This window comes from Talpa europaea (assembly GCF_964194135.1).
Source record: "Talpa europaea genome assembly, chromosome: 6".
Lineage (NCBI taxonomy): Eukaryota > Metazoa > Chordata > Mammalia > Eulipotyphla > Talpidae > Talpa > Talpa europaea.
Genome location: NC_140072.1, coordinates 63817007 through 63828057, shown reverse-complemented (window position 1 = coordinate 63828057; position 11051 = coordinate 63817007). Strand labels below are relative to the sequence as shown.

Below are 11051 nucleotides of genomic sequence, written 5' to 3'. Positions count from 1 at the left end.
TTTATTGTAAAGACATTTTGCACAACACCACCATAAATACTGAACATCATTTTATAAAAGGTAACAAATTCATGATAAAAATATTTCCTAAGTACCACAATTTACTAGTTTTCTTCTTCTACTCAGTATAACAGCTAGCACTAGAGCTAGAATTTAACCCTAGCAGATATGAAAATTTGGTTTATAAATATAGTCTAATACACAAGAATATTGACAAGCATTTCTAGGTGCCCTAAGAAACATGGTCAAATTTACAACCAAGATATGGACAGCCAATAAGTTTAAAAGAAATATATATATATTCCTAGTTACAGGTGCTACTGTCTAGTTAAAGGTGTTAACTAGAAATATTACATTAAAGTAGCTAAACTGTGATCACTGTCACAGATTTCTACATACCTGAAAAAGTTGACAACAACAAAAATAAGACATTTGGCATCAGGTGGACAACATCTAGATTTTAGGGCTACTTTCAAGTACAGTCTTTTATCATTGCCCCCAAATTTGGAATTTCAGAGCTAGAAAGTATATAATTCAAAACACTTGCACTGTCCCTTTTCTTATGCAAGCGCTCTGATGTTTTCCTAACTCTTATAGTCATCTTCTAAACACATTCTTCTAAATTTTCCACTGAAAAGCGCTGGGTCAAAGCTCTTCTATACAGGATCTCATTCTTCTAATATCTCTTCTGTTTGCAGAGAGCCGGTCAAAATCTTGAAGGTGGAAACGAGTTGCCAACTGATTTACCATTTTTCTCAAGGTAAGAAATGCTGAAACAACTTGGAAAGTAAGGAACATAGTGAAGATAATATGCACTGCTTTTTCCAAGGGCAGATTTGTTAGGCCCTCATTAAAGAGCAAGAAAAGAATTAAAGGCAATTGCAAAAGAAGGCTCAAAAGCCAAAAGCCAGCCAACTCAGGAACCTGCAATGACACAGTTAAGAATAGTAAGATCACTATATAGAGGAAATATAGTGAAATAGTGCAATGTGAACATATGTACTATATTTAATGATGCATAAAATAATTTGCAAAAATTTTAGAATATTTGTACAAAGTTTAAATACAACTTAAGCTCAATATTACATTGTGTGGGAATGCATGGATATATGGTTAAGTGCATAACACATAAAGGGACATCATAACAAATACGAAAATCAATATTGTAGTTATCTTTTGTGTCAGAAGAAATAAATGAAGTACAACACATAGATAAGTAGCAAGCTTTTCCTAATACTTAAGCTAAGAGGTGGTTTCATAACTGCTGGATCCTCATTTTGTTTTTATCATTATGATTGATGGTATACATGCATATTTTACATAAATGTAAGTATTTTAAAATGTGCAGTTAATTTATAATGTATAAGGTTTTTAAAAAAAAAAGAATAGTAAGATCAGTAAAGTACAGCCTTTTGCTTATACAGATAAGTAAGTACTTAGCACTGCTATGAACCTGCATCATGGACCCTGGGAGTAACTGAAAAATAGTACAGTCCTTGTTCTCAGAGGACTTAAACTCTACGTAAGAAGAACAAACTGACTTACATGACAATCGTAGAATACTATAACTTAGTGGAAAATTAAGCACAGCACTTAGAGGTATATACCGAATGGTACAAGAATTAAGAGAGTGATTAGGGTGGTAAAAAAAGAATTCAATTCTATTCAGCCATAAAAATGGAAATCCTGTTATTTGTGGCAACATAGATGGGTCTTCAAGGTATTCCTCACTTACATGTGGAATCATAAAAACCAAATTCATAGAAACAGTGGTCATGTTATTGGTTACTAGAGGTGGGATTAGGAGAATTGTTGATGATGGTTAAAAGACAACAAAATGCCAGTCAGAAGATAAATAAATTATGGGTATCACAAATTATTGATCACTATAGTTAACAATACTGATAGGTGTATCTGAAAGTTGCTAAATGAGTAGATATTGAAAGATCTCATCACATGGGAAAAATATCTTTGTAACTATGTGAAGTGAATAAACTTACTGTGGCAATCATTTTGCTGTGCATGTATATATCTCAATTCATTTTTTGGTATAGCTTAAATGTACACAACGTTATATGTGAATTATGTCTCAAAACTGGAGGAAAAAAAGGGGGAAAGAATTTAAGGTTGGGAGAAGGAGGACAAGGAAAAAAGGTTAGTAAGCAAAGATGTAGGATGAATCGGACTGGGAATCATTATTTGAGCCTAAGATGCTGGGCAGAAACAGCAAGCAATATGGTGAGGCAGGCTGGGTGGGGCCTAATTATGAAGGGCCTAGAAAACCATAAAATCTTTAGGCTCTATCCCTAAGCTCTGGTAATGGTAAATACTTATGCATTAAGATGATTCAGAAAATATGTGCCTGGCATAGGAAATGAGTTATAATTTCCCCCCATTTTCTTATTCAGATTCCAAATAAGCATGTATAATTGACCAAGTATTTTCAAAACTGATGAGATGAGGGAAAATTATCAATTCTTTGGTGTTTACTGTGTTCAAGTATTTTACAGAAATTATTTCATTTAATCCCAACAAACCCGTGAAATGAATATGTCCCCCATTTTATACATGAAGAAACTGTGCCTCAAGAGATTAAGCTAACCATAGTAACAGAAGTGTGAAAGTTGAAGCCAGGCCTTAACTGTAGGCCTTTGCTTTCTAGCATATCTCACTCCCTTTTCCTTGCTATGAAAATCTTAATGCCTTTATGTATGTAGTGCTAAGAGAAAGGAAAGAAGAGCCTACCTTCTCCTGTAGGTTACCCATGTAGCCCAGATATAACCGGATAGCTTCAATTAGGGTTATCAGGATGATAACAGTGACCACAATAAATTTGTAGTAATCAGGCAAGATTGAATACTAAAAAATAAAAATTAAAAATGTTTGTAAAATTTTACATATAATAAAACTTAGAAAAAAATATTAAGAACTTTAATTTTATTAACAGTATTCCAATGCCAGGGGTGGTCAGAAGAGATCTCAGCAGAAGTACTGGAGCATAGACTGACCTTCATCTGAAGCATCATAACACTGCTTATCCACCAAAGTGGGAAAAAGTAAGTGTTAAAATAAAGTGACATCTGCAGTTCCAAACTGGAGACCATTTCATTATCTACAGAAGAAATAAAAGGAACAAACTGTTAATCCTGGTCTATGCCCTAGAAGTTCTTTAGTTCCCTAGAATTAGTTAACTATAGTATAGACTCAACAAAACTCCAAGTTTTAAGCCTATTTATAATCCAAGAGGGAATGCTTCCTAAACATTTTATGATATCAACATTACCTTAATACCAAAACTAGACAAAGACAGCACAAGAAAAGAAACCTACAGACCAATATTCCTTCTGAATATTCATATGAAAATTCTCAATACAATTCCAGCAAAAATTGAATTGAATAATACATTATAAGGATTAGACACCACAATCTAGTGGGGTTTATCCTAGGGATGCAAGGATGGTTTAACATATGTAGTTCATCAATGTGATGCCATTATATCAACAAAAGAAAAGATAAACATCATGTTAATATTAACAGATGCAGAGAACACATTTGATAAGATTCAGTACTTATTTAAGAAAAAAAGTAAACAAGATGAGAATAGAAGGAACCTACTAATAAAAGCTATGTATCCACATCTACAGCCAACATAAACTTAATGGTGAAAAACTCGAAGCTTTCCCTTTAAGATTCGGAATAAGACAAGAATGCTTATTGGCATAACTTCACTTTAATTTAGTATTAGAGGTGTAAGCTAGAGTAACCAGGCAACATTAGGAAATAAAAGAAGTTTTTCCAGGTTGGAAAAGAAGAAGTAAAACTCATTATTTGCAGATGATATGGTACTATTTATAGAAACCCTAAAAACTCCAGGGGAAAGCTAACAGAAACAATACATGAGTCCAGCAAAGTGTCAGTTTACAAAATCAACACACACAAAAATAGGTTGCATTTTTATATGAAAACTATGAATGAGAAGAAAAATCAAAATAATTTCATTCACAATTACATCAAAAAGAATCAAACACCTAGCTATTAACCAAGGCAGTGAAGTCAATGAAAACTACAAGACATTATTTTTTTTACAAGATATTATTAATGGATATAAATCACAAGGAGATAAGGAGATAAATGGATAGTCCATGCTCATGGATGGGGGGAAAATCAATATAGTCAAAATGACTTCCATCCAAAATGATATATAAATTGAACACAACCGCCATTAAAAAACCAACATATTCTGCAATGAAATTGAAAAACAATATTAAAAATTTGTATAGAACCATAAAAGTTCTCAAATAGCTAAAGAATTCCTAAGAAAAATAGAGGCTAGTATATTATAAAGTAGTTGACTTTATACTATGCCATAAAGCAAAAGTAATTAAAACAGTATGTTATTGGCATAAAAACAGACACATGGACCAAAAGAGCAGAATCAAAAGCCCTGAAACATCCCATGTATATATAAGTACTTAATTTGCAATAAAAAATGGACACAGCCATTCAATGAGGAGAGTCTTTTTAATAAATGGTGCTGGGAAAACTGAACAGTACGTGTAAAAGAATGAAGCTGGATCACTCTCTAACTGCATGCACAAAAATGAATTCTAAATAGGTTAAAGGGGCCCGGTGAAAGGGGTTAAGATGTAACCTATAAGCTATCCGCAGCCACTGCAGCAGGAGTTTGATCCCTAGCCCGTGAGGGAGTAACCCACATGGCACAGCAGACCTCTCCTGACTCGCCCACCTGCTACCCTTAGCAATGTATTTCAGTCAGTCTGCCTGTCTGTTCCCCACTCTGTCTCTGGTGAATCCTCTCACCCTCTACACCTCTGGCCTGTACCCCAGTTCTTGTATGCATAAATAAATAAATCTTTAAAAATAAATAAATAAATAGGTTAAAGACTTAGATATGCAACCTGCAACAATAAAATATATCTAAAAAATTCAGTGAATCATATCAGGATATTAATCATATCAGGATGTTTTTGAAGACTTGACACCTATGGCAAGGGAAATAAAAGCAAAAACAATTGGAATTACCTCAAATTAGAAACCTTTTGCTCAAAGAAAGAAAATATAAGTAGATTACAAAGACATCCTACTGAATCAGAGAAAATAGTCACACATTGCACAGCCAACAAGGAGTTAACATTCAAGATTTATAAAAAACTTATTCAGCTTAGCAACAAAACTCCTAAACAACCCAATTAATAAATGGATACATCTTAACAGTCACCAAAGGAAGATATTTAGAAGACCAACAGAGATATGGAAAAATGTTCCTTATTGCTTTTAATAAGGTAGATGGAAGTTAAAACCACAGTGAGCTATCATCTCATACTTGCCAGAATGTCATGGATTAAAAAAGCAACAACAAATGCTGGAGAGGATGTGGAGAAAGAACCCTATTAACTCTGTTGGTGGGAATGCAAACTGGTGCAGCCATTGTGGAAAGCAAACAATACTGAAAATGAAAATACCATATGATCTAGCAATCCCACTTGTGGGCATCCATCCGAAGAACATGAAATTATCAACTCAAAATCACATGCTCTAAGTGTGTTTCGGTACATCTACTGTTCTGCTCTCCACTCTTTCTGGTGAATCTTCTCACCTCCAGTGACTCTGGCCTCTATCCCACTTCTTAAAAACAAATTAGATGCTCTACATTGTTTATTGTAGCATTATGTACAACAGTTAGGCAATGGAAACAACCTAAGTGCCCATTACTAGAGTACTGATTCAAGAAGATGTGGCATATTATTTAGTGATAGGAAGGATGAAATGTTGACAGTTATAGCAAAATGGAAAGATTCTGAGGAAATTATGTGTCGTAAAGCAAGTCAGAATGTCAGACAAATATTGGTCGTTTATGTAATGGAAAAGACAACAAAGCAAAAGACTTATAAAAATTAGTGAACACAAATAAAGTGAGGTTTCTAAGGTAAAGAGGGAGTGGGGAGAGAGAACAGAGGCAAAGGAGGCATAAGGAATGGTGGTAGGAAATCAATCAACCAAATTACCTCACAGATTGTTGTTAGTAGTAGAGAGAATAAAAATCATTTCACTCCAGCACTATGCATGGCACTTAGGGGTTAATAAATATTAGCCCCATTTCCTTTTCTTAATATATAGATTACTTGTAAGAAGTCTACCCAAATTTGAGACCCTCATAGAACCTATCATCTTATTCTACAAACAGTACCAAATACACAAAAGCAGAGAGAATGAATTAATGAAAGCATAATATTATAAGGATATATTCAGTGTAGCCATTTGTGATACATAAATTTCATTTATCTAATGCTGATTACATACTACTTTTTTTGGGGGGGAAGGAAGAGGATTCTAAATTAGGTTTGATTTTTAAAATTGAGTTCTACAAAAGCACCCTTAAATTTGACTGAATTCTAACACTTGAAGAGCAGACATATACTTTGAAATCCATTGATCTAAATGAAAGAATATATAAAGGTTCTAAAAGAAATTTCTTAAAAACTATTTTTTTCTTTTTCTCTGCAGTTGAGTATATTTATCATTTAATAATTTTAAAATATAACATATAATTATGGTCTCTCACATCAAAGTTTCCATTTGCTCCAAGTATATGAGACCTCATTAATATGATCCACTTTTGTTTGCTCCTATTTATTAAATTACCACTGATAAATGAATTCTTAAAATGTGTTACATCTGAAGATATATTCACTAGTCAGGGATTCTAAATTCATAACAACAGTACTACTCTTGATTAGCTGTGTACATAAGATATTCATTTGTAATTAAGTACAAATAATCCTAGTTCAGATCCATAAAAAATAAAATATGGGAGAGTAAAGATAAATTAGGTTAAGCTAAAATTTTTAGTAGCTTTGGAGCAGTAATTAATCAACATTTTTGTAGGTAAGTTTTTTTGTTAGAAATTTTGAATATGAGTGATGCCATGCCTATATTTCAGGTCAAACTAATTATGCAATTGAAAATCAAGTTAATATGTAAATAAACCTTGAAAACACCAGAAATGAATCTATTAAATTTTGCAAGAGTGCCATTTGAGTTCTATAAAGGGAACTTAAATCACAATGAGCTACATTTTACAGCTGTGAATCAAGGGTAGGGATACGACCAGCCAGTTACTAAAAATGTTTTTTCACATTTATAAATGGTGGGCGAACGCTCCCTCCACCTCCAAAACAATGAGACACTGAACATCATATGAAATTCAATTTTTAGTATCCGTAAATAAAGTTTTCTTGGAACACTGTCATATTCACTTAGTTACCATTGTCTGTGGCTGTACAGAGACCTATGCCTGTAAAGTCTAAAATATTAATATCTGGCCCTTTACAGAAAAGGTCAATTGATCCTGACACCTTGTACGATCAGATTTTAGCTCCTATTAAACGTGAGCTGTAAGATCAGAAACATAAATACCCATTTTTCACATTGTTCTTCCCAGTACATGCTAAATCATGAAAAGGCCTGAATTTAGGAAGAGGCAAGTCATCAGGTGACAATTACAACTGTGGGAATTGACTGGACTTCCCCATCCTTTAAAAAAAATCTCTGAAAAGGCAAGAGGAAACGATTTCTATTTCTGAGAAGAGTTCAGTGATAAAAACTGCATGGGTTTGACAGTATGTTGTTTATCGTCACGATTTAAGAGGAGAAGACGAAGGAAACTGCGTTATTCACTTGCTGTCATGTAGAATGCATCATCTTGATATTTTGTTGCCAGATTTAGGGAAAGCATTATGTATAGGAGATGGGGAGGAGATGGCAGGGAAGGGAAAGCGTTTTACTGAAGGTTGTACTAATGCAGCAGCTGTCATTCTGGAAAGCAGAGCGGCTTAAAGTGACTCAAAACATTTGCCATCTCTTCCGCCAGAAAATGGACTTGCGGCGCAGCTTATATCTTCTGTTACAAATTGAAAAAGGGAGATATTTTACCCGGGTGGGGAGTGGGCAGGGAGATTGCTTGAGCGGTTTCCCCTCCTGACCAGAAAAGCCTACGCGAGCTTTCGCGGAGGACGCGAGGCCCCACACGAATGCCGTGGAGGCGGCTTTTACATTTTTATTTCTTGAGGAAGGCCGGCCCTACCTCAGCTACCCGGCTTGCCGTGGGGCCGCAGCAAGATCAGCCCTGGAAAGACAGGAACCCGCCCGGAGGAACCCCAGCCCTAGCCTAGCCTTCCGCCCGGCCCCTCCTCCAGGGCGCTTCCGCACTGCGGAGAACCAGCTGAAGGCGAAACCGCCATTTTAGGTCCTGGCAAAAATCTGGCCGCTCTAAAACCCACGCCAGGTCCACGCGGCCCACACCCTCTACGCTGGGCCTCGGCCACTCACCAGAACCCTCGCCGTACTCCGGCCCTGTCCGGTTGGAGTCACTGAACACGGTCCGGCTGAAGTTTCCCAGCCGCTGACGGACCGGGTTCGGAAGCTCCATATCCGGGCCTCGCTCTCGCTCACTGTCGGGCCCGCTGCGCTCAGCGGTTCCCACGGCAACCGGGGACGTGCGCGCGCGCGCCACGGCTGCACTGTAGAGGCCCAGGCGCTGACCGCGAGCCCGCTTGGAAGGGAGAGATGTGATACATCAATATATAACAAATATCCGTTTGTTTCTTTAGATATGCAACAATGAGGAACTGATGAAACACATTAGAGCACCTATATTTGATGGAATAGCAGCAGTTTTAAAGACATGCTTGCAAGAAATACTTGATATGGATTAACCTGAAGTAAACATATAAACAGAAATTAAATAGTAATGAACCTAATTTAGCAAAGTCTGTGTGTGTGCGTGTGTGCGTGTGTGTGTGTGGAGCAGGGAGAGGAACACAAACATTGTGGCTTCAAAAAAGGACTAGAAGGTAATCTAAAATGTTCTGGATGATGGCTTTTGGGTGACTTAAATTTTTAAAATTATGTCTGTTTTTTCAGCTTTCAAACAAGTTGTATGTTTAATAAAAAAACTAAATGCAATATACATATAGAAAAGGGCAGAAACATATATTTGTGGCCAGCTCTCAGATAAACAGACCCGTATCAGTCAGCACTTCCACAAGCTTGCCTTTCTGTCCTCCTATGCTCGTTAACTTCCTACTACTAACTGACCTTTCCTAACTTCTAGTAGCACAGAATAGTTTTGCCTATTTTTATGCCTTGTATAAAAGTATCAAATACGATAAATATTTTAAAAATCTAGCTCTTTGCTGTCAACATTATTTTATAAAATTCTTTCATATTGTTGAGTGTAGATTCTTTTCCTTTGTTGTGTATAACCACACCACAATAAGTTTATAAGTTCTTCTATTGATGAGCATCTGTGTGTTTTCTATTTTGGAGCTGTTATGAATAGTGCCACTTTTGGTGAAAATACGGTTGGTGAATGTTTGCATGTATTTATGTTGTTTTGAGTAAAATCCTGGGAGTGGAGTTGCTAGTTTATAAGGTACCATCCAGGTTTAATAGATGCCAACAGTTTTTCCAAAGTGGTTGTACCAATTTCTGCTACCTCCAGCAATGTATAAACATTCCTGTTGCTCCAGATCCGTCACCAAAACTTAACTATTTTTCATCCTTTCCTTTTAACCATTATGATGTTGTAAGGGAATCGTATTATTTTTACAATCAAATGGAAAACCACACATTTATACAAATATCAAGAGGAAAGTATGAGAGAATATGCATTTGAGGCTAGAATTCAAAATAATTTAACATGTATATTGCATTCCTACTAGCTTTTGGGGAGAGTTATAGTAGATTATTAGGGGTATAATCCCTTCCTATCAAGCATCTCAGCCCACTGAGGAGTGAGAGGTGTAGAAACAGTAAATATAATATGCTTTAGTATAGGAACACAGATGAAGAAGTAATTAATTCTGGTTGGGGAAAGCCTGGAGCTTAAACCTTAGCATCTCCAAAATGGCTTCCAGAACCTTCCTGAAGTTGGATTAAGTGCCCTCCTCTGTTTCTCAAAGTATTTTCCTCTTTGTTACTTGGTCACAGTACTGGTCATGGTGTACTGTAATTGTTTATTTGTGCCTGTTTCTCTTGCTAGTTTATAAACTCACGGATAAGCTTTCCTATTTATCTCCTGGACACCAACATGATGCTTGGCTTAGAGTAGGAACTGGGTAACTATTGAATGAATGAAGGGGAAAATGGTCTAAAGACAACTCCTGTGACTTCCTATTTCTAGTTCGAGGATTTATTCAATTCTGACATCAGATTCATTCTATATGATGGAGAATTGCTATATTAAAATGATGAATCATGAATAATTTTTTTAAATATAGCAACAAAGAATAGCTTTCATATATTAAATTAGCCACAGTTTTTACAAAAACACAGTGAAGCAAGAAGCTTCACACTCTGCAGGTTAAATTATGATTTGAGCAATGTCTTGGAGAAAAACAATCAGCAATCTGTACAAATTGCTTTTAAAAATGGTCTGACCACTAATGAAATAATCCAAAATGTTAGCCTCTGTTTTGGGAAATAATTATAAAAACAAGTAATATGTTATACATCTAGATATTGCTGTCAAAATTATTGATTCTTGTTTAAAAAAAAAATGATGGGAACATCTGAAGTGCCCAACCACAGGGTTCACTTGAGCAGATTATACAGTGTTGGACAGTGTTGGACAGTGTTGGACTATGGTAGAAAGAATGTCCTTGGAAACAGAGAGAATTGGGTTCAGAGCCCCTAAAATTCTCATTTTACCACTCCTGAGTTGTGCCATTGATTTTAGACTTTGTTCTGTAAAGTGAAAATACGAATAACTTACTGTTGATATAATTATATCATAAAATAAGGCTTTCTATATGTAATAGCTATCATTTATCTGTTAAAATGTTTGTGAAGAAGAAATACCTACAGTGGAATGAAATTATACCAACATTAAATTTTTAAATTCAGCCGCACTGGCTAGGCAATACTTAGAGGCTTTTTCAGTAAACACAGTAGGTGCATTTAACCATGAAGTACTCCATATGTGTAGCTAAATTTATCAAAAACCCAAGTGAATTAAAGATCATCCCTAG

At 35.6% G+C, this 11051-nt stretch overlaps 1 protein-coding gene across 1 annotated transcript; it reads right to left on the bottom strand.

Annotated features, from left to right (window-relative positions):
* Positions 1–645: 645 nt before the first annotated feature.
* TMEM17 (transmembrane protein 17) lies at positions 646–8449 on the bottom strand (the record flags this gene model as incomplete). Its single annotated transcript, XM_084234853.1, has 4 exons — positions 646–924; positions 2746–2859; positions 3009–3112; positions 8350–8449. 4 exons carry the CDS (start codon positions 8447–8449, stop codon positions 646–648), a joined length of 597 nt encoding a protein of 198 aa, XP_084090979.1.
* Positions 8450–11051: the final 2602 nt, after the last annotated feature.